The sequence below is a fragment of the Biomphalaria glabrata genome, chromosome 4 (genome assembly GCF_947242115.1).
Source record: "Biomphalaria glabrata chromosome 4, xgBioGlab47.1, whole genome shotgun sequence".
NCBI classification, from domain to species: domain Eukaryota; kingdom Metazoa; phylum Mollusca; class Gastropoda; family Planorbidae; genus Biomphalaria; species Biomphalaria glabrata.
In genome coordinates this window covers 39,374,279-39,398,142 of record NC_074714.1, presented here as the reverse complement: position 1 = coordinate 39,398,142, position 23,864 = coordinate 39,374,279, and the positions used below count along the sequence as shown (strand labels likewise).

Sequence of the window (23,864 nt, the reverse complement as noted above, 5' to 3'; positions counted from 1 at the left end):
AATGAAGAAACTGTTTCAGATCAATAAAGGAAGGGAGCATCTGAGATTCAGCTCACACTGTACACCCCAAGTGTATGTGAATACAATAGAAAAAACGTCTTTTTTTAAAAATTGCTTTAGCATAACTTGTCTTTTATGTATAGTATGCGCTCTGAGCACTCTGGTCCAACATGGGCGAGGGGGTAAGTAGAAGAAAAGTTTTTATGCTGCTTTTGGACACTGCGCAAACATACAACTTGAGCCAAATTCAGATGACAAATGTGTAGACTACATTGGGATTCAAAGTTGAGCTCCCTTGTTACGTAGCCAAGCATTTATGTCACTGAGTCACATTGACGCTAACGATTGGACAGCTCTAAGAATGTAGTTACCTTGGTTGACTGGAACACTCTCAGAGATCCTTGCAACAGACTGGGGCTCCACCTCCATAAGGAAATCATCTTGGAAGGAGATAAAGCCAATGATAGAGAACAAATAGATTAGTATAACAGCCAGAACAGTGGTCAAGAGAATGGACCGTCCATTTCTGGTCACAGACTTGATAACATTCAGTAGTGTCTCCTCCCTATATACAACATCCAAGAGCTGAGAGAAGAAAAGCAAACTTAAGTAATTTCACTGCATTAACTGGAAAAATATTTAGAACATTGCTCTTTAACCATTGTGCTATCTAATTAGTGATTACAATATTTATCAAGGAAGCAAGAGACTTCCTGGGGACCAAATTGACTTCTTTGAGCTATTTTTTGCCTAAAGTTTCCCTGTGAAAAACAAACTTATTGATCCATTACATTAAGCATCTGTTATTGCTTTGAGTCTTTGAAAAATGCAGCTGATGATTAAATGATATAAAATGAGAGAACTGTACATGAATATGCTTACCAAAAGACTAAAGAAGAACTCATGGCAGAAGAAGCCCAGAGCACAGAGGATAAAATAGCCAATGTGGTAGACCATTTCAAAGTCAGACAATATCTCATTGACTGGCTTGATAAGGACACCCCTGTTGCCCAGCAGACTAACCATAAACACAAACTTGTTGATCAGCTGAAATGAATACAAACATTTTCATTTCATTATTTCTCTGCAATAAAAACAGAATCTGGATAAACTAAAAGAAAAGATGTCCTGCTTTCAAATTCACATTGTTGCATATAGTTCAATAAAATAATGGAAATTAAACCTTTTAAGTCTAGTTATTTATAAATAAAACAACACAAAACAAGGCCATTCAATAATTTTAATATTACTTTTAATACTTGAAGACCACTGCATGACTTTTTTTGTCAGGTAAGATTGACCAATAAGCTTGTCCAATGCATTAAATTTCATAACAGAAAGTAGTATTTAATGTATATGAATATACCCTCATAGAAGATTGCAATAGCATATTCAGTTATCTTACTTTGGAAATGATTTTTTTTTTCAAAAAATTCCAAAACAAACAAAATAATTTGATAAGACACATAAAAAATGTAATTATCCATTAAAACACAAGTAGTTGGTTCTTGTTCATTTCTGTCAAACACAGAAATAACTGTACTAATTGAGAAACAATTAGGAATCAACAATAAAAAAATTACAGAAAATTATGAGATAATTTTGTTTTAAACATGTAAAGCTTACATTTATGAGTCCCAACAAGAATAAGGTGACCCTCAGTCCAAACGTGCAAACAAATCTCAGGATGATAGAAGCCAGCAATGTTTTGAAACCCATCGGGTGAGGAAAAAAGACAACAACGGCAGTGCAGATCATCACTGCTCCCCAGAGAAGTCCATTGAAACGAACTCCAACTGAATCTTTTAAAAGACAGAAAAATATACTTTACATGTAATGCCCCTTGTTATTCAACAACATATTAGCTGTGTATCTACTTATGAATATATCTGAATTCAAAGTGTAACTCTTACGGAAATCCAATGTGTTGTATGGGTAAAAAATGGCAACCAGTAAGTTGATAATGACAGCACAACTGAAAGAAATGCTATTCCAGAGGCCCATGTGACTGCTGAACCAAAACATCACAGGTTGCACTGGAATGAAAGAAAAATAGATATAAAAAACAATCACAAGAAAAGCAGTTATAGAAGTAGAGGGAAAAAATGGTTTGTTGGTTGGCACATTAGAGTTGTAGAATGATTATGATTAATCTCATAAAGCACTTCTTCTTGTGAATGTAGCGTCCTATTCTGGAGAAACATTCCTGTCCACATTTAGTTTATCCATCAAATTTCATGATGACCAAGGAGCTGAAAGCTTGTTTATACATTTTTGTGACTTGGTATGTGGCTGGTGAGGCATATCAGATTGCTGTGACTTTCTATTCTTTCAAGGCATTTCTGGTCTTGGCAGTTCACAAGTCCTTTTCATTATCAATGTCTCTGTTGCATAGAAAGATAGATAAATCTGTCAAGTGTGTTTATTATGATGTTTGTGTCAGAATAGACTTTTCCTGGAGCTGGCAGATAAATGTAAATTGGCACCTGCTTAGATGTTAGAAGTGCCTTTTTTTTTTTCCCCATATGGCTTTTTTTTTAGATATGAAATTATCACTACCGGTACTTCTCTCTTCATTGCTTGCTTTCTTAGCACCTCTCTCCACAGTGAAGTCTACGGCTATGAAATCTCAACAGTCAAAACCCATATCTATGGAATTTCCTCATGGATCATAAAAATTATTATTATATTATTATAAAATACATCTTCTTTTTTGGAGAAACATCTTAGTTTATAAGATCCTGTTTAATTACATTTCATTTTTTTTTATATTTAAGTTATAGAAAGTAAAATAGAACTTCACAAAATGAAGGCTTGAAGCTGCAGATAAGTTTGTTTAATACTCAAACTGTTGATAAAAAATTATCATAAAATTACGAATTAAAACAGAATTTACTTCTGAGTTTTTTCTGCCATTTCATTTCACTGAACATTTCATTATGTCTGCTAAAGAAGTCTGCCACTTTGCTTCCCTGCTCATCTCTCTCAGCCCTCTTGAAGACATTCAGTTTGGTCTCTTTTGTCAGGTACTCACAGATCTCAGGGATAGGGAACACTATTCTTTCCATTGTGCGATCTTGGCGAACAATCTGATGAAATGAAAAATGAATTAATAAAAAAATAACTAAAATCTCAGAGGTACAAATCATTCAAATACTAAACAAGTACCATATTAGCATTTTACAAATTTTTAAATACAACAATTGATAATAAAAAAATAAGTAATAGAAAAAAGAAATACACACACTTTAATCAAATATATCTAAATATGCTATGATCACTAGGTACTTAAGATTGCTCTTGATACACATACCTTGGTAAAATGATTATAGACCATTTTCTGTTAACAAGTACAAGGTTTAACCATAAGACATAAAGTATTTTGTCTTTTTTTTTTTTTTCAGCTCATTATTTTGTTTGCAAACCAACAGACCCCAAATTTGTTATAGGTAAACACTAGTATCCAAAAACAATTTTTTCTGGATTTCTTTTTTAAAATCAGATCAACATCTCACTTACAGATTTTATGGGGGATTTAAGAATATTTTCATGTATATAAACTTAAAATAACCTTTCTAGTAAAAAGCTGGTGGGGACAAAAAAAAGGAAGGAAAAGAAAGAAGGTTATATAAATTAGGGTCAATTTTGTACTTTTTAAAATGATATTCTATCATCATTTCTCAATAAAGCAGTATGTTGTCTACAGTGATCTGCATGCAAAATATTTGACAACTCTAATTGTAAGCAGCATGAACAGTATCATACCCAGAGATTAAACCAAATTTGATCCACAAACCTAAAATGGATCACTGAAACCACATTTCCTTATTGACCAAACATTTAAATTTTAATGCTTAGAATAATTTAGATATTTCTATGGTCAAATGTGAATAATAATAAGTTAATCAACCCTTACCTCAATTTGTGCAGTATGCTTGTGATAGTATTCCAGGGCTTGATCACCAAACAAATCATATCCTCCTGGCCTCAGCAGGTCAGACAGTTCTTTATTATGTTGTGATAGCTGTAGACAAATAAATGATATAGGTAAAGGCTGACTGCGTTAAACTTTTATTTAATCAAGCAACTCTGCTACAAGTAGGAAAACTTGCCTGATGTGCCAGGATGTATATATTATGTCCCACAGCCTTCGGGGATGTGTTATTTTCTTCTATGCCATCATCTTCATCATCTAGATCATAACGAGCAGATTCATCTTTGCCTGGGTCTTCTGAATGGAAAGCCTGAATGGCTATGTCCATCTGAGAGTTGACATGAACAAAAAAGAATCTCAAATCTATTAATGAAACTAGGAAATTGGCATTAAAAAAAATATGAAAAGTAACTAAGAGATTTTCAGTTCATCAGAAAAAGTACAACATCAAATACAAGATATATACATCAAATACAAGAAACAAACATCATTATATCTAACACAATATAGTTCTTTTGAAAGAAATGCATGCACTTACAATTATTTTACAAGAAGTACAAATCAAGCTTGAAGTTTTCAATTGCACAAATAGCCAAACAATTTTTTGATGTAAATAATTTCATTAACTGTTTATAATTTGCTCCCTTTTCACTATGTGATTTTATTTTAAAGTAAGTTGAATTAAAGAGTTTGCATTGATGTTACAACAAGAATACTAAGAAGCTTACAACATGTTTTCAAGAGCAACAGCCATAAATAAGTAATACTGAAAATATTCTAAACCTAAGAGCTTAAAAAAAATAATAAAATAGCATAAAATATAATTTGTTTACAATCTAAATAAATTAAATGTTTTATGTTAAAAAATGTGTTTTAATTATGAAAAGACATTCACATAAAAACAAACAACAATAAAACTTTCCATTCATTGAAAAGTCAACATTCATATTTAATGTACCGGCACTAGGATTGTAGAACATATAAAGCAATGTAATGTACATATCAAACTACCTAAGTATAAAAAAACCCACATTGTTGTTTTTATTTAAGTTATCCTACCCAATACAAAGTAAGTCAATTCTATGGCATTAAAAATTGATGAAATTTTGTGTCAAGAACTTTTAGAATGGAAACTCAGCCCAAAGTGTTTAAAAGGTGTTAGATTTTATTTCATGAATGTAAATGGGGATGGACTAGGCAAGAGTAAACTGTAAACCCACAATGAAGCTAGAGCCATGGCTGTTATAAAACATAATACAGTTAACAAACATCAAGTGTAATAACATAAAATACCCCTATCAGTGACCATCAATATTTGTGTCAGCAACACAATTAACATTTACCTATTGATAGCTTATGTTTTCAAACTATTGTCTACTATAAGTGTGCATGAATTATCTCAATTTTAAGCATATTTAAATTCTGATATCTAGTAGTGCTAGCAGAGAAACAGAAAAAAAAAAAAAGGACATAAGTGTCAATCACACTCAACAAGTCAACAAAAGACAGTCAAAGCATTGTAATGGGTCAACCTCTTCAGGGTGTAAGTTTGTATCAGCAACAATCTGACCATAGGCAATGGCCTGCTGAAACACCTGCTGCATTGATTCCACCTGTCAGGCAAGGCCAAAGTAATTTTAGTTAAAGGTAAGTCATTCATTCACAACCAGATCTGACTTGCTTATATGGTTTTGTTCAGGTACATAATATCAGAAAAGAATACTCTTCTCAGTGGTAACTGCACCCAGGAGTAGATTCATAAATAATTGGAAATGTTTACTAATCAAATATTACTGACTATATTCACAATGTCAGAAGTAAGTAAGTAAAGTAAAGTTCCCCTTTCAGACCTTGTGGTCTATAGGGCAGATGATGTAAAGGTCATCTGTTTCTGTGGCCTACGGTTAACGTGGGTGTCATGTGGCCAGCACAATGACCAACCGCCTTTACTTTTCCCCAACTAATGTCAGGTACCCATTAGAGCTGGGTGGACTCAGAGGCTTCCGAAGATCCAAAATTAAAAATCCCAGTCTTCACCAGGATTCGAACCCCGGTCTCCGGTTTGGAAGTCAAGCGCTTTAACGCTCAGCCACCACGCCTCCACACAATGTCAGAAAGAGTTGAAAAAAAAATATTCATTAGATTTAACAAATAAGTGGAGCTCAAAAGATATAAAAGTTTCCTAGAGGATTGACAAACAAATGCTAGGATGCATTGACAAACAAATGCTAGGATGCATTCAAAGTCAATAGGAAGTTATGTAATTGCAGCCAATGCTATAGAAGCAAAAATATATTTTTTGTAAGTGGGAAAGTCTTCTAAAGGAAAATTAAGAAAAAAGTGGAGAAATGCTGGGTTTATTCTAAGGCTTGGAATAGAAAGCCCTTACAACAGAAAGTACTGAGGAATTTTATTCATTTAGATAATGATGTGTTGACATACAGAATAATTTTAAGGATATTAGATTAAGCAATGTAGCACAATATTTAGTAATAAGTTAGTTGTATAACAAAAAATAAAGAGTCAAGGCAGCACTCATGCACTACAACCTCTACTGCCAAGCAAAAACTTTGATTACAGCACTAGTTTAAATTATTGTTAGTTCCACATGAGAATGGAGTACTTGACACTGTTCAAATCAAATCTTACCAGCTGTTTTGTTCTCATGTTGCTTAGAATTCTCTCTGCATTCTCACTATCGTGTCGACTCTCCATGATGGCCAGCAGCAATTTGGAAGCATTATTCTTTCCATCAGAATAAAACAAAAACAAATACAGTTCTGTCTAATATTTCAGATACTTTACTAATACACTTAATGTTTCTTAAAACATAAATGGACCTCTAGATATGACTAATTTCATTGGAATGTTTCCTCACTTTGTGTTTTGTCTTTTTATTTATTAAGGAGTTAATAATAACACAATTTTCATTGAAGATTGCTAAGTACGTCTAAGAATGTAGGTTACTATCTCAAGATGGGAGTGAGATGAGTAAAATTACAAAAGGCTAGCTGCCTACCTTGAGCTCTAGGACGAGATCAATACGATTTTTGCCCAAGGACTTGATTTCAATGAGAAGAAGTGCTACTATAATATCTATACCATTACTTTCATGCATGGCAATAGCATTCTGAAAATTGAGTCAACAAAATACAATACTATACGAATACATTTTCAAAGTAATAATTGGTATCACTGTGATGTGTATGTAAGAGTTATTCCCCTTGGCAAGAGTTCCTATTGTAGTATTGTGTGTAGTACTGTGTTATGTGAGAGTGTGGCGATTAAAGAGTCTGAAGAAACCCAGCGTCTAGTGTTGGGGTCGCTTATTGTGTTCAGCCTTTTTCTGTATAATATTAAACTTATAAGTGTATCATTATTTAAGCTAACAATAACACAATAAAAAAAAAGAATTTAAAAAAGAAAACAACTTCAAACCTGATTCTCATGACAGGGTCCTTGGCAGTACTCAGTGAGTGTGGTCAATGCCTGGTTAATCAGATCTACATTGTTTTCATTAATATAAAGGCCCAGTAGACCAAGTCCACCTGTGGTGCTACCACAAATACAGTCCAGAAACTGCAGAGTCTCACACACCAGGTTTTGTGGGCTCTTACAGTTGGGCTGAGTCCTCAAATAATTCTAATAGGTGAGCAAACAATGAAATATTTAAAATTACCACACTATATGTGAACATTGAAGAAAGAAGTTCTCATTACTTGTGATAAAAATATATAGTTTCTATTGGCTAAATAAAATATTGCAGACAAATCTTCTAATTATGTTAGAAAAATAAAACCTATATAAAGCCAATATTCAGCTGAACTATATATGTCAGTGATGAACCATTTCATGTCACCTGCAGATCTCTGTTGTGGTTCTCACAAAGCAGCTGTAGAAACCTTAGTATTGGCTTCATGATGGCTATCTGCTGGGACATCTTCTTGTCATCTGTGCCATCATGCTTGGGGCGCTCACTTTCTTCAGTGGACTGCTGGGCATGTGAACGGTTCTATGAGATGAGAACATTCAGACTCAGTAACTGTGGGATGTTACACTTAAGTATTTCTCTTGGGCATTTAGCTTAGCTCTTGAAAAACATTTTTGGGTGTAATAGGTTTCAATAGACACTGTTGTAATTCACTTGAATACTTCTTGTCATTATTAAAATGGATGACACATATTTTAAACAAGTTCATTTGGTTGGAACTATGGGAATGAAAGTAATAGCTATTCTTAGTAATTTTTTAAAATAGCGGTTCTCAATCTACAAATTATGATCTCATTAGTGATTGTATAAGAAAGTTGTATAGGCTGCGACCCTTATTAGATAAAGATTTTTTTTTAATGTATAAGGATTATGTCATGATTTAAAAGCTTCTAGTATTTAGAAAGGATGGAAAAAAACAAATCCTTTCAGTAAACAGACAAACTTTTTGCTTAACTACATATGTGAAGAATAGATAGACCCAGCTGTTGAAACACTACATTAATTAAATGTATTTTAATGATAGATTTGTTGATTGAAATGACTTACCTCGCCTTCATCATGGTCTCCTTGAGTGTTCTCCCCAGCAGGTCTTCCATGCACTTGCCTGACATGGTTGAAAGCCTTGTTGGTCTGGCTGGCAGCATCATCAAATTCATTTCTTAGGTCATCATTAACTGGTGCATCAGCCCTGTGCACTAAACACCAAAACAAGTTCAAGTAATATTTAGGGCGTCAACTAAAAGTGACTTATAATGTGGGTCACAAAATATCAATAGAACATCAACATACTAGAACTTATCTTTTTAATTCTTTTCAGACTTTCCTATGGGTTGAGTTAGTTTTATGGGCTTTTATAACATTTTAAAAAAGCATTTTTAAAAGTTTATACTATATATGGCTTCCTGGTCAAGTGGTATGTGACTGTTGTTCAATGGTCATGAAAGTCCAGAGTTCAAACCCGGCCCGCTGCCATTCCTCATCATCCTGTGGGAGGTTTGGGCTAGGATGTAACCATTTTCAAACTTGATGGAACATCCGAAATGTGTAAAACCCAAACAAACAACACTAGTATTTTCAAAATGGAAGTTAATTACATTCTAAAAAAAATGATAGAGCTCTTAAAAACATTTCCCCAGACTTATTACGGATAGTACTTTTAGAAAGCTAATCCAACTCTGTCATAAATGAATATATTTTATTTAATTAAAGCATTACAAAAATGTGATTAAAAAATTGTGTTTTCTAAATTGAAAGAAAAAAAAAAAAAGCTTGAAGTAAAGCATTCCAATATATTAAAAATGATGAATTAACTAACTTATTCTATATTTATAATTAAAAAATTTTAATTACATGGCAAAGGCCAAATCAAGTTAGATAAAAGTTAAGAAAACAAACATGAAATGATCAAACTTATAAAAAAAAAGTATTTTTTTTTAATCTAAAAAAAAAGTTCAGAAACAAAAAATAACATGCTTTTTGGTAAAGCGTTTACATTATTACTAAGGCAATGCATAATTTCAACAGAAGATACACATCATTAATATGAGCAAAGGATTAGAGTGTGTCAGAAAACTAAATAGCTACATTTCCATACAATTAGCATGAAATATATTTCTATACATTTGGCATGAAATATATTTTTCATACATTTGATATGAAATGCCCAATAAAATTTTTAAAATGTTAGTGGTATAAATATGGAGCTATTATACATACAACATTCAGTGCAGAATACAAGTTTACATGTTTGTTGAGTAATTCTAGAAAGAGTTTAAAATCTTTTTAATTATCAGCTTCTGATTTATCAAACTAATAAAAACTTGTTTATTTGGGGGGTGTGGGGCCCTTCATAACAGTATAGTATAATGAATAAAAAAGTGTTTGAATTTTTAGATTATTGAAGCTTTGTTTAAAATAGATTATTATCTGATTCTTTACTTTGCACAAATTTTGGAATAATAAATAATAAATAAAGATAATGATGTAATAAAAATATAAATATTTAATCATAATTGTTATGTTTTGAATTATTATTGTTAAAGCTCTCAATAATAAGAAACTAAAGTACTTGAATGTAAAAAAAACAACACAAAGACTAATGTATAGTGCTATGTTTCAATACAGTACAAAATTTATAGCATCTGCTAAAATAAAAAACGATGTAAAGGGAAAAACAAACTTTTAAAAAATGTGATAAAAAAAACTAGAAGTAATTTTCCCCCTCTTTAAAAAAAAAAAGAAAACAATAAAAGAAAATGAAACACAAGAAAACTACTACTAATGTCTAGGTAAAAAATAAACTATATGTGGTTGTATTCTTGTGGCAAAACAAAATGTTAGGTCTGCGTTAGCTATAGCCTCGCTTACCTTCGGAAAAATCTCGAAGTTGTAATGAAAAATTATCTAAAGATGTTAATGAATCTGAGGACAACCCATTAGTAACGTCACAATCTTTCAAGGCAATCAGAAATTTTAGGCATCTTAATACTATTTATCCTCTATGGAAAGGTTCTATGTTTTTTTTAAATAAATTTAGATAGGTTTTTTTTTCTTCATATCTTTCTTACATCCATTTATAAATGAAATTCAAAAGAAGTTTCCTGTTATTTACTGTCTTTTTTATGCATGTCACATGGAAGGAAATATTACTGTGAGCACAATAAAGAAAAAGAGAGTGTAGATGGCACAAGAATAAAAATTAAGGTATTCAGCTTACAAATAGAGTAGAAAAAAAAAGGTCTTTAGGTAGACTTGAAAGATTACAACAGTAAGGTGCTGTCACATGCAATGAACGGCACACACTTATAAAGTACTCCCAATAATATACACATAGACAATGTAAAGTAAAACAGCTAGTGTGGTAGTACCAAAGAGCATTTTAAACAATCTTTAGCTTTTAAAAAATTAACTGGACTCTTGAAACTAAGTGAAGAAAATAAAATCAATTTCACATAATATAATGGCATATGCTTGAAATAAAAGCAGTATCTGTACAAGTGACTTTCCTGTAAGTAGGATCATTATTAATCATGTCAACGTAAAAAAAGGTGAAACAAAGTTTTTAAAAAATACCATTAATTTATTACAATATATATATATATATAACTACTATTGTCAGTATTCCAATCACCTGTCACTATTTCATCATGCAGCTAGAGAGTATCCTCACCCTTGTCAGTACATGCTTTGACGTAGAAACTTTGCAAACTCATTTCTTACCTTTTTTCTTCTTCTCCTCATCTCGATTAGGGAGAGAGTCAGTGTCTGAAGTGTTCACAGTCACAGTGTTGCGTATTTCAGCCTGAGCATCTCTCATGCGGTCAAAAAACACCTTGAAAAATATGTCTGCATCTTTGTCAGTGGTGAGTCTATAAAAGACTGATTTCTGCCAACAAATGAATAGTCAATAATTATTAAGCACCTTTTTTTTTTGGTCAATACAAATTTAACTATAATATTTTCCCTTGAATATCAAATTCAAGCATTTGATACAAAAACTGATGACTGTTTCATACATTAGAATTTATCAAACAGGGAAATTTGTGCTGCTAATACAAATGCAAATAAAGTGTATCAATTGTACAATCTTTTTAGGATCTTAATTCTTTATCAAGACTTTAAGAACTACAGGCCAGATGAAGTTTTTTCTTTATGGCTAATGGTAATCCAGAAAGCTTTGTGACCATGGCAATGGCCTTGATGTTCAGCAACTTTTCCAGAGCTTTGTGGACTAAGCAAAGTCTAAATGTTTAAACCCAAGACTTTCAGTTCGTAGCTTAACACTTTAAAGAGGTTGTGGAGCTATTGAATTTATGCACTAAAGTTTAAAATAAAAAATGTGTGATTATAAATTCTCTAAATGTCATATAGTTACCTGAATCTTACTGTTGCCACCTTCCAGTAAAGCAATACCTAATTCCACAGTCTCTAAGAAAACTTTGTTACTGGTGTTCTTAATGATGAGGTCAATAACCAGATTGGATGCACCTTTATCATCCAGGAAACACTTAACAATAGAAACAAAGTCACTGTCGAGTTTTGTTATTGACAAGGAAATGTGCTTAACTAATAGTTCTTACTTCTGTAAACAATATTTATTATTTCTATATACCAACTATATATTATAACTAAAACATCCTGATGAGTGTTATACATGAAACAGATACAATAACATTGAAAAATTGGAAGTTACAAATGTTAAGTATCTTTTAATTACTGCTCTATAATTACTGTATGAAGAAAAAAAAAAAGATTCTACTTTGTTAAAAGGATTAAAAAATATTAATTAAATATTACCAGAAGAACAAACTGTACTAAACAACAGCCCTTACCTGTACATCATGTAAGGACAAGTTGTTGGCCTGACTAATTAACGTAGACCCTGGACCACTAGTGGGCCCACTGGGTTGGCTCTCTCGCCTGTTGCGAGGCTGAGTTCTGTCATAGTAGCGCATCAACAGACTCTGGCGTAATGCCTCACACTGTCGCAAATAATGATAAGCTAATATTAGTTAATTAAAGAAATTAAGGTCTGTTTCATTTGACTATTTTTACACAGGTTTCATAATTAAAAAAAAAAAACAACAACAAAAAATTACAGAGCCTTTCTTATTCTAAATGATTATTAGCTAAAATCAACATTAAGTTTCAAGAATATAACTTTGCATTCAAGTAAGTTTACCAACATCTGTGTGTTACACAATTATAGGTTTCAACACATTGTTTTTATTAAATTAAAACATTATTCTAATGTTTCCAAGGCAAATTTAAGATATATAGGAAAAAATTATTTTTACATTTTAATCTGAAACATACATACACTCATAACTTTAAATATAAAATATTATATTTTAAAGCAATAAAAAAATTAAATTCTCCAAAAGGTTTAATAACACTGCTGTGTAATAGTCGGTGCTTTTCAATTAGCAACAACTAAAGTATGTTCTTTCTAAGTAACTTGAAAAATAATTATAAGTGGCCATGAAAATAAAAATATCATGCTTTTAAATAGAGGACTATTTCTAACTTTCCTTTTAGACTCAAAATAATAGTTTGGTGCTAATATAGAACATGATTCTGGTGTCATTACAATAATGAATTTTTTTTTTTTAAATGAGTATAAACAATCGAAATGAAAACAACAAAAAACAAAAAGACATACAACCGAAAATGAAATTAAAGCTTTACTCAGCATAGTGTCTTAGATAAAGAGAAACAAATTACATCAAGTATCAATGTTCATTAAAAAAAAAGGAAAAATGCAGCCATTATTCTCTTTGACAAATTTATCCAAGCAAAAAACTGAAGGCAACTAATAACCATGCAACATAATAAACAGTTAATTTAAAAGAAACAAAAAAAATCACATCAATACAATATTTGGTGAAAAGAATTGTTTATCTAGCTTCATTTTATGTAAAAAAAAAAAAATGCATACAATCAAAATTAAATAAAATTGGTTTTATTAATAAATAAAAAGTCAAGAATTGGCACCAAAGAAATTGTTTTCCTATTAACATTAGAAAGATGGTGTTGTCCCTAAAAGTGTGACTTTATTTCCCAATCTTCCAATTTCAATTTGGGGTCCTGGAGTTTAAAGCTTACTGGTTTGAGAAACACTGTCATACAATAATTAAAATACCTTTGATTTTATATTCAAGTTGTTTTGTTTTTTTTTTAAAAAAAGGTCTCAAATATATCCAGTGTAAGCCTTTAACTATATCTAAAAAATTGTATGTTGTCCTATTGTCAAGCAAGACACTGTCATGCTGGAGATTAATATTGTTTACCTTCAGTGGTACCAAATCAAGTAACGAAATAAAACAAAACAAAAAATAGCTGAAAACATGTCATACGCACAAGGAAATAGAAGCCTTACCCTTCTGTGGTCTTCTAAATCTTTTTTGGACAGAGTTTTTACATCCACCTTATGTGTTCCCAATGAGAAAGGGGTTTAAATTTTAGGTTATGGCTACATGGGTTCAACAGACACAAATACAAACATACATACACCAAAGCCTTGCGTCTACAACAGGGCTATTAGAAAAGTTTAAATGGGTCTACATAATTTGTTGAACAGGTTAGACTCAAGGGGATTGGAGGGGGGGGGAGAAGGGAGGTTGAAAGAGAAGTACAAGTTTATATGATCTCAAGAGGTATACAAGTCAAGGTAACACATATACCAAGAGTTCATTTTCGCAATGAGGATTACAGATGTTTATACTAAAATTATTTGAGATAAACTTAGAAAAGCCAGCAAATTAAGACTGAAATGGTGCTATAATTCACAAATTATGTGGCCATTGTGCACAAAACAACTTATCAATTTGATATCCAGCCATACTAAAACTTTGTCATAAAATTATTTATATATGACAAATAGCTGTTAACTGTTTATTTCATAAGCATGTGTATTATTTCTATCATCTTCAAATTGCTTCACTTATCACACACTTTCAGCTTGTAGTTTATATACATGTTTACTGTAGAACTCAGATATATGGTTAGTCATGCATGCAGAATGCTTTGTGTAAAAAATATCTTAGGTTAAACTTTCAATACAAAAAAAAAAAAAAAAACCAGTACAGTCAAACATTAAATATTAATTGGTGGGTACAGGTCACAAGAAATAGAAATGAATAAAAGATATAATAGTAAAAAAAAAAGTGTATAGCATAATAGATAAGGAAAAGAAAAAAAAATGTGTTTAGATTGATAATATATGAGAAACTGTCAAGTGTACAAGGGGGCACTACTGTGCATAGTGCTTTGTGTACTTTCAAAAAAGCATAAAAAATAAAACTAGGAGATAAGAAAACTACTGCAAAATTTTGTTGCTCAAATTAAAAGAAATCTATGCTGTGTTTTTAGAAAAAGTGTTCGCTTATCTAATAATGAAAAGTTGTTTTTCCCTTCTAGATTTGTTCTAGAGAATGGTGAAGACATCCTATGCTAACTATCTTATGCCAGTATATATGCGCACACACACACACATACTTTAACATATAGTGTAGACATGATTTACCTTTTCCGATCGACTCTCATTGGCTGACATCATGTCCTTCAGTGTTTGTAAAACTTTGATGCAGAGTTTTTCTTCTTTTTCTTCAAGAAGACATTCAGTGTGGCGGATCAACCTAGAATTATAATTTAAGTGTGGGACATGTAAGCCAAGCAGAAAAATACCCCTAAGTATACCCAGCTCTAATGGTTACTAACATTAGGTGCCAAAAAGTTGGTGTATGTGCTTATCACATGTCTTTATGGCATTAAAAAGAACATTAAATCATCTCATGGTCACTTATCACATGTCTTTATGGCATTAAAAAGAACATTAAATCATCTCATGGTCACTTATCACATGTCTTTATGGCATTAAAAAGAACATTAAATCATCTCATGGTCACTTATCACATGTCTTTATGGCATTAAAAAGAACATTAAATCATCTATCTCATGGTCTTCTAAGTTTTGTTTAGAAAGGAACCAAAACAGAAGGCTTGTCTCAGAAAAAAATGTATGTTTGCTAAATTAATATGGGCTGTACGCTTTTCAGAGAGTTTTAACTTTAGCTCTATTGTAAACAATAAAAGTCTAGTCAACTGTTGGTCTCACAAAATTGCAAAAAAAATAAATCTGTTTTATAGACATACAGTTTCATTTTCAACATAATTAGGTCAAATAGACAATTACCTACAGTCCTACATGGAGCGAGAGCAATGTAAAATAAAATGGAATAAGAACAGTGTAGTTGACCAGTCAGCAGTTCAGACATCATGCCCACCACAAAAAGCTAGCATATAATACAAGCTTCGCAACACTGACCTAGCAATGAATCCTCCACTTTCACATTTCTCTCTTGCTTCTGTAGAAGGAGGAAACAAAAGTTCTGGTCTATGGAGTACATCCACAAGTACAGACATTTCAGCCTGGACCAATGGTTTCAACTGATTGTTTAGTGTGGCCACAATCTCCTGATTAGATGAAAATTACAACTATTAGTTAGCTCAACATCAAAGTCCCCCCTCTCTTGGATATACAAATGGATAAAAGCATAGCCTGTAAAGAGCAAGAAGTAATAGGCCATATCTATAATGAAATTTTTAAAAAAAGCTAGGTCATCTAGTTAATTGGTAAATAAAAAAAAAAGCTAATCAACATATTTAGAATGTATACACAATTATAAATAACTAGCTCATTTTTTCATAGATATTATTTCATAATATGTAACAAAAAGTTCATTAATTTATTAAAAGGGAAATGTTTACATACAAAGTAATAAAAGGATGTAAAAAAAACCATAACAACTTAAATACTATTCTCACCTGAAGACCTTCAATAATGTTTCTATAATCCCTGGAAGCATGAGCCTGGGACTCTCGCCTATTCTGCCTGACATTTAACCACCTCGCTGTAGACTTTTGAACAATATTTGCTCTTTCAAAGAGAGCATTCACCTGGCTGTCAAGATCAACTGGAATAGCAATACTCCTGCTCTTAGCTAGAAATGAAAAACATTGTACAACAAGGGATTTAATAAGTACATATTCTAAGGATTAGAGGACATTGTAAGATGTCATCCAGTATGTAATATATTAACCAGATTGTGTCACTAATGCATACCAGTATCTGAGAGTGTTCTGATACAGGCCTCCACATGAAACTTTTGTGAACCATCAAGCCATTCACATCGGATCAGTCTGAATGCACCTTGGAGCAGTCTAACAAAGACTGGTTGATTGGTCTAGAAAAATTTTTTTTTTTAAATGTCAATAATATAACACAAGTTAAAGGATTTAAAAATTGTTTTAATACAAATCCCCATACAATGCTGCCAATCTTCTTGGGTTTTTAAAATGCTTATATCAACTCACTCTGTCTGTCTTCTAAAAAGCTTATATCAACTTACTCTGGTAAAAAATTTGTACATGTTATTTCTCCCACACCCATTATCGCATTAAACTGAAATTTTGCACAATTATTTCTTTTACCTGACAACACAAGAATCAATAAAAAAAACAATTAATTAGTTGATTAATTATTTTGTTTGATATTTTAAACAAAGGAAAGAAATCATAATTGACAGTGTTAGTAGTGAATGTGGAGTGGTGCAATTGTTGAAAAAAGGGAAATGGTAGAACCAAAATGGAGGAATATAAACAAAATAGTGTTTACTGTGTTAATTATTAAATAAGGATTAAATTATTTATATAACTATATTTTTGACATTTGGTGTTAATGTATTGTTAAAGAGAGTCTCATCACATAACAAGACGTAACAGACAGATGTGGTGGTATAAGTTGAATAAGTTCCCTTGAGGACTTGAACCCTTAGTGAACATTTTTTTAAAGCATTTAAAAAATAATCATGTAAATATTTTCCAAGATACCCCCTCCTTCATTCCAAAGTGATATGATCATAGTGCATTGAGAAAGCTAAAAGCTAAACAAAAATAATTGGTAAAAATATTTCTAATATTTCTAATCGCAAGAGTAATAACATGACTCATCCAAACGAATTGAGACAATTACAATCGATATAAGCTTTGCTTTTAAAACAGAATTATTTAAAATGTTTTTCTTGTTTTTACAAAGCTTATATCAACTCACTCTGTCTGCCTGTCTGTCAAAAAGTTTATACACGTTATTTCTCCCGCACCCAATCTTGGATCAAGTTGAAATTGCACAATTATTAATTGGCATAGACAAGACATGAATAAAAAAACAACAACAACAGATTAGTTAATTAATTACTGGTAAATAATTCTTGTGTATGATACCAACAAAGCAAATTAATACTTCAGTATTCACAGATCTGGCCAAATTCTTACTCTTAGATACTTGAACACATTTTTTCTCCCACACCCATTCTCGGATCAATTTGAAACTTTAAACAATTATTTAGTGTACTTAACAAAATATGAATAAAAAAATTAACCAATTAGTCAACTAAGTATTGGTAATTTATTTTGTTTGGTATCAAATAAGGGAAATAGTTTCTACATTTTTGATAGATATAGTTGCAAATGCAGAGTTCTTTCTTTTAAATAAGCTTTGTTTTTGAGTAAATGATTTTTTATATTTGCTGGTTTATTGATTAAATCCACGTAATTGTTAAAGAATAAAAAATATATTTAAATTGGCTTCTATTTAAAAAACATTCTACTTGCAACACAAATGAAATAAGCGTATCAAAACAATTTGGACGTAACAAAACCTATAAAAAACATAACTCAAGCCTACTTGTATATTAGTGCTCTGGTCAGAAAATGGAGAACTGAAAAATGTTGTAATGATGTTCATGACTGTAACTGTCACATATTGCTCCAGTTCTGTGTTGGCATGTTTCCTGTCATGGGTGGCATTACAAACCTGGAGTAAGAAGAGAAAGTGAAAATCTGACATGAGCAGTTAAAAATGTACATTTATATTTCAAAAAAAAAGTAACAGTCTTTTGTTTATGAAATTAACAACCATAACAAAATTAAAATACTGACCATGGCAATATCTAGTAGGAAATTTTCAAACAAGGTCCACATGTATTTGCTTGTGTAGATTTCTTTCATTTCAATCTCTGTGTCTACATAGCAGTGATTGAGGAAATTGATGTATGCTGTCTTCACCTGATAACATCAATAAAACCACTATTAGATTCAATTTAATTAGACAAGAACATAACTATATTATTCTCTTTGACAAAGCATTCAATACTTTCTTTTTTACTCAACATCATTTCCTAAAATACAAGCAAATAAATTATATTTCATTTCATATTGCTGAAAAGAAATTTAAGACTAGAACGAGCTGGAATCTTTGCTAGATTTTAATTACCATCTCTGAACCCCATGACCATTGCATCCCTTCTTACCTCTGGGATGCAATCCGGGTGCGTGACAACTTTGACAATGTCATCTAGTGGCAGCAGGGAGTGGCATTTGATCTCTGTATAGACATTCTTGCCCTCGGTGCAAAGGGCCAGCAGCTGGACCAAGTTGATGTGGTAGTTCAGGGCACTCTGCTCATTCACCCTGTCCCTCTCAGACTGCATCAGCTCAATCAAGTGCTCAAAGCTGGACGGTTCATTGTAGAAAACAAGAACATCTTCACCAACATTGACCAACTGATAAAAAAAAAAAGAAAACTTTGTCTAAGTCCTTTAAAGCAGGAGTCACTTTCTCAAGGGCTCATTCAACTAATGAAATACAATAGCTAACTTAGCATTAATTCCTTTTTTGAGATATCTAAGATTAGTACAAAATGCTTATTTATATTTCTTTAAAAAAAAAACCAGCAAGTGCTTGAAAATATACTCTTGATAAGGAGAGTGTGTTATATATCTTTCGAGGTAAATAATAAACTTTTAATAAGCATTGAGTATCATGAAGTATGGTAGCTAAATGCAATAAACCACTTGGTTAACAAGGGGGCTCACATTCAAATCTTTATGTACACCAGGAATTGATATTTAACTCAGGCTTGTTGAGATTGAACCAAAGCACTATATTGCATGAAAAATGCACAATACAAAATTAATTATAAAAAAATACTATACAAAATTAATTTTTTAAAAAATACTATGTGTTTTTACTATTACTGATTAATACTTAAATGTTAGTCATAATAAATAAAGAAAACAAATTATTTAAGTTCAGACTCTCACCTCTGACATGACTAGGTCCTGACACCGTCTTATATACTCCCCTTCAGCCTTTACTATGGTCTGCAGGAATTTCAAGTACTGAACATGTCTGCCATGAGTCTCTATGTTGTGGACAAAGTGCTGGATGACTCTATCACTCACTTCATTACACAAAGCTGCGTTATCTTGAAAGATGGCTTTCATAGTATCAGCTTCCAGCAACTGAGATTAAGAGACACAATATATCATCTAGAAATTCAAGTTTTCATTTATATAGCACAAAATAGTACCTTTAACAAAATAATCTAAAAGCTGGTTAAATAATTCTTAATCCATATGATTAATCTCCATTTGCACAAAGCAATACTATAAGGTATTTGATAAAAAACCAACATTGGTAATACAAATTAAATATTTTATTTGTTTAGTAAGTTATATTTTATGAAACCAAACAATTATCCAAATTTTATAGGAAGGCGCAAAGTTAGTTACATGTACATTCTTTGGCTATAAATACTTTGTACACTAAATAAAAGGTACTTCAGTGTGACTTTTAGTATTTGACCACTTTCTTTATAGAAGTTCATGGCTGTTGAACTACTATTTTACTCCTGGGACTTAATTAGCTGAGGACTCACTTCAAGTGAAATTTAAAAAGTATCTCCACAAAACAACAACACCCTATTATGCTCAAGCTAAAGATTAAATATAAAAGAACTAATGTACCCCTGGCGTAAGAAAGAGTTCCAGTTTATCTTCAAGTAGGCACTGGTTGGGTTGATTGTTCAAGCAAAATGCCTGCAAGAATTCATGGGCTAGCTTCATCAGTTCATTCATACGACTGTCCAACTCCTGTTCATAAAAAACGTTTGTGATAGGTTAGACAGAATTTACAGAAACATTTTAAAATGTGTGCACTAGACACACAAGAGCAAGTCATATAAAATGTATTGTTTTCCTTCAAGCAAGACAATTATAAAACTAGCATCTATTGCAAAAAACATGCTGTTAAAGCCTTACCTTATCATAGGTAATACTGAGAAGCTCCAAGATGACATAGTGTGCATTCATGTTTCTGAGAAGTCTCTGCTCATGTTTACGAGCTTTCCTCACATCTCCAGCTTCTTGGATACAAAGTTTGGTCAGACGCTGCAGAATCTAAAGAAAGGCAAAATGCTTTAAGAATTTGGGAACATTTTCCAAGAAATAAATAATCATTGATATATGTTTTAAGACAAAAAATTACAACCTGAAAGATTAGAACTCACATTTAAATATCCAATTAAGTCTTAGTGAAAAGTGACTCACAAAGCTAGTTAAATTCAACTATCAAAATAATTATAAATCAAACAATAAATCAATTTTTTGTACCCTAGATAAAAATAATTATTCATTTGTTTGCATTCAAATATATAACATAAAAAAAATATTTGGTCTATTTCTCTTGTTAACTTCAATAACTTGGTTTGACATCAAGAATATGAAATGAAAATATTAATGTTCCAATTATTTATGGAGACAAAACAAAATTAGAAAAAAAGAACTCCAGATACAATACGACACATTTAAAACACCACATTTTGAAAAGTGCATATTAAAAAAAAGTTACAAATATTGTGAGAGCATGCATGAGTAGATCTAGTTAGTTTCAATGTCATAACAATACCATGACAAACCATGAAGCTCAGTTTCTGTTAAAATGGTTGGAATTGAGAATTTTTATTTGAAAAATGATGAGTATTGCTCAACAATCTACTGATTGTAGCCATTTTAAATTTCTGGGAGAAAATCTTGGCAAGTTGTGATAAGTTTTATAAACACTTCAACTATCTACAAACATTACATCTCCTAATTTTAACAGACTGAGAACAGACTTTTTGTAAGCTACTAATCATAAACAATATTTGTAAGCTACTAATCATGTAAAAAATGTTGTTAGCTACTAATCATGTAAAAAATGTTGTTAGCTACTAATCATGAAAAATGTCAATGAAAATTGTTAAACAAGAGAACAATAATAAAAAAAAAACAAAAAAAAAAACAACTTTCCAGTACAGTACAAGCAAAATTAAATAGGAGAAGAGAAAAACAATGAGTTAAATCAACAAGAAGTTATGGACAGGCTCAACTCTGTATGAGACTTTAAAAATATCAGAAAAAAAGATAGTGAAGAAGTCAGCTGTTTCAAATTACTTTGTCGCATTGAAAGTTTTACTTAATTATAAGAAAGTTAGAGCTGCAGTAAATGGTGATGTAGTTTTGCTTAATTATAAGACAGGTAGAGGTGCAGTAAATGGTTGATGAAGTTTTATCAAAATGAGACATAAGAATATATTTGTAAATGGAAATGTATAATGACATCAATGTAAAATAAGTAGCAGCCTAAACATTTTCTTGAAACTGTACATTTATTTTTCTATTTTACTTCTCCCAAAGAACTTAACCACACAATACAAATCTTAAACATACATACAGTGAACATGTTTTACTGCTTTGTTGTGTTCTGCATTTCGGATGAACATTTTGATGCAAAACAAAGCACTTACCAACTGTTCAAAGTACAAGTACAAACAAAAATATGTTTAGGTTTTTGAAGTGCACACATTTAATATGAAACAAATTTCCCAAACACCAAAATGTTAGTAGATATTTAAATAAACAAAAATTTGTCCTTAAACAAATTATTTTGATCTACAGTCAAACCTCCTATATTGAACAATTATATCAAATTAATGTTTATTTTGAATCTATTGATAATGCACTTCTATCAGACTAGGTTGATTTAAACACTCACTAAGTATGACTAGCCCAAAGTAAAAGGTTAATCTGAATGGCATGAAATACTCAAATGTAGCTAGTCCTCTATGTGAAACCTGGGGTGCCAATTGGAACCTGTCATAATACTTCAAACATCTATTTACAATAGACAGTATCAATAAAATTATGTAAGTCATGCAATGGGCTTGAGAGTGAAAAAAAAAAGTTAAGTTCATCTTCACTCCTATTATACATAAAAATTAGTCCTTTTAAACCCAATTACTTCTTAGTCTTACAGTTGAAAATTGAAATGTGAGCCTATTATTGCAAAAATTACTTCATCCTACATTACAGTATATATTTTTTTTTTGAATAGACTATTAATTTAGTTAAAGCAAGATTTAAACATTGTTCATTTTCATTATGGCTGTGATGTAGTTAGAAGTGTGTTTTACATACTGCATGGTGTAATATTTATTGATGTTCAATGTTTGAATAATTTTTCTTTAAATTATAAAATAGATTGAAGAAATCAACTATGTGCTGTGAAATTTGATTTAAGAGGTTTGACTAAAAAAAAATTTTTGACAAATTTTTAGCATAATGTCTATTCTTACCTAGTAGAAAACTACCTAGTCTAACTTCATGTGAAGCTACTGGTGTTACAACAATATAAAAAAAAATCAACACATGAAAATAGACATTGACCTTTCTGTTGTCAGTTGGCTCAATGCACAAGGCAGTTAGTCTCTTGAGAATCTATCAGAAAGTAGCAGAGAAACAGAGGTGGCAGAATTAAATGGAGGAAAAGCTTTAGGTTTCAGGACAGACCTCTTTGATGCATTGTATTATAATCACTGTGGCCTTACTTAGCTAAACAAAGTGTTAAAGCAAACAAATAATATGTCTACTTTCTATTCACTGTCAACTTTAAAACTGTTGTATAGGATTCAATTTATTTCAATTGATTCATTTTTTTTGTAATAAAAAGAAATACAAAGTTTTCATTGATCTACTTTAGGCCCACTTAGTACAAACTGTTTTAGTAACAAAGATGGAGTAAATATGATACTACTGCATTTTGTATAAGAAAAAGTGCATTTGTTACAAAGAGACATTTCCTCAAGAACAGGCAAAGCAGAGGAGATTACACAAAGAAATAAATAAGGAGAGAGAGAGTGAGAGAGACCCATGCTGCAAAAAACAAGATGAAACAAAGAGCTCTTATGGCAATCAGAGAGTACAGTAGTTCAAGGAACTAACAGATGGTATAGGACTCATGAAACACTTACTGCTTTGATGGTCTTATAGTTGACACTGGAGTCACTGCTAATTGGTGGACCAAGGTCAAGGTCTATGGCTGATTCACCTTCATTGTGGCCCTGTTAAGATAGAAATAATACCATTCCACTGATGCAAGAAAAAGACAAAATTTTCATGGCAATGCATGTTGTACTTTATAAGTATTATGTAAGTATATTTGATATAGTTTGAAAATATAAATATCTTGGCCATCACAGCTATGCATAAAATAGATGTAAGTA

The 23,864-nt window shown here is 31.4% G+C and overlaps 1 protein-coding gene across 12 annotated transcripts in view; it reads right to left on the bottom strand.

The window, feature by feature from the left end:
• LOC106056031 (inositol 1,4,5-trisphosphate receptor type 1-like) overlaps positions 1–23,864 on the bottom strand; it is a 62,806-nt gene that overhangs the window by 8,225 nt on the left and 30,717 nt on the right. For 6 of the 12 annotated variants that reach the window (XM_056025618.1, XM_056025613.1, XM_056025617.1 and 3 more), the window contains exons 27-55: positions 23,613–23,702; positions 23,029–23,079; positions 20,584–20,721; positions 20,290–20,415; positions 19,585–19,785; positions 18,793–19,044; positions 18,422–18,547; positions 18,168–18,296; positions 16,548–16,668; positions 16,250–16,425; positions 15,750–15,898; positions 14,950–15,061; positions 13,804–13,851; positions 12,257–12,406; positions 11,800–11,931; positions 11,145–11,310; positions 10,293–10,346; positions 8,472–8,620; positions 7,794–7,946; positions 7,373–7,576; positions 6,954–7,064; positions 6,584–6,679; positions 4,113–4,262; positions 3,917–4,024; positions 2,897–3,089; positions 1,914–2,036; positions 1,627–1,802; positions 883–1,047; positions 372–585 (exon numbers count right to left, since the gene is read on the bottom strand). In XM_056025618.1, the coding sequence (XP_055881593.1) occupies positions 372–585; positions 883–1,047; positions 1,627–1,802; positions 1,914–2,036; positions 2,897–3,089; positions 3,917–4,024; positions 4,113–4,262; positions 6,584–6,679; positions 6,954–7,064; positions 7,373–7,576; positions 7,794–7,946; positions 8,472–8,620; positions 10,293–10,346; positions 11,145–11,310; positions 11,800–11,931; positions 12,257–12,406; positions 13,804–13,851; positions 14,950–15,061; positions 15,750–15,898; positions 16,250–16,425; positions 16,548–16,668; positions 18,168–18,296; positions 18,422–18,547; positions 18,793–19,044; positions 19,585–19,785; positions 20,290–20,415; positions 20,584–20,721; positions 23,029–23,079; positions 23,613–23,702 (4,063 nt within the window). The remainder of the gene's footprint in view (positions 1–371; positions 586–882; positions 1,048–1,626; positions 1,803–1,913; positions 2,037–2,896; positions 3,090–3,916; positions 4,025–4,112; positions 4,263–6,583; positions 6,680–6,953; positions 7,065–7,372; positions 7,577–7,793; positions 7,947–8,471; positions 8,621–10,292; positions 10,347–11,144; positions 11,311–11,799; positions 11,932–12,256; positions 12,407–13,803; positions 13,852–14,949; positions 15,062–15,749; positions 15,899–16,249; positions 16,426–16,547; positions 16,669–18,167; positions 18,297–18,421; positions 18,548–18,792; positions 19,045–19,584; positions 19,786–20,289; positions 20,416–20,583; positions 20,722–23,028; positions 23,080–23,612; positions 23,703–23,864) is intronic. The other 6 variants (XM_056025622.1, XM_056025620.1, XM_056025623.1 and 3 more) reach the window with 3 other exon arrangements.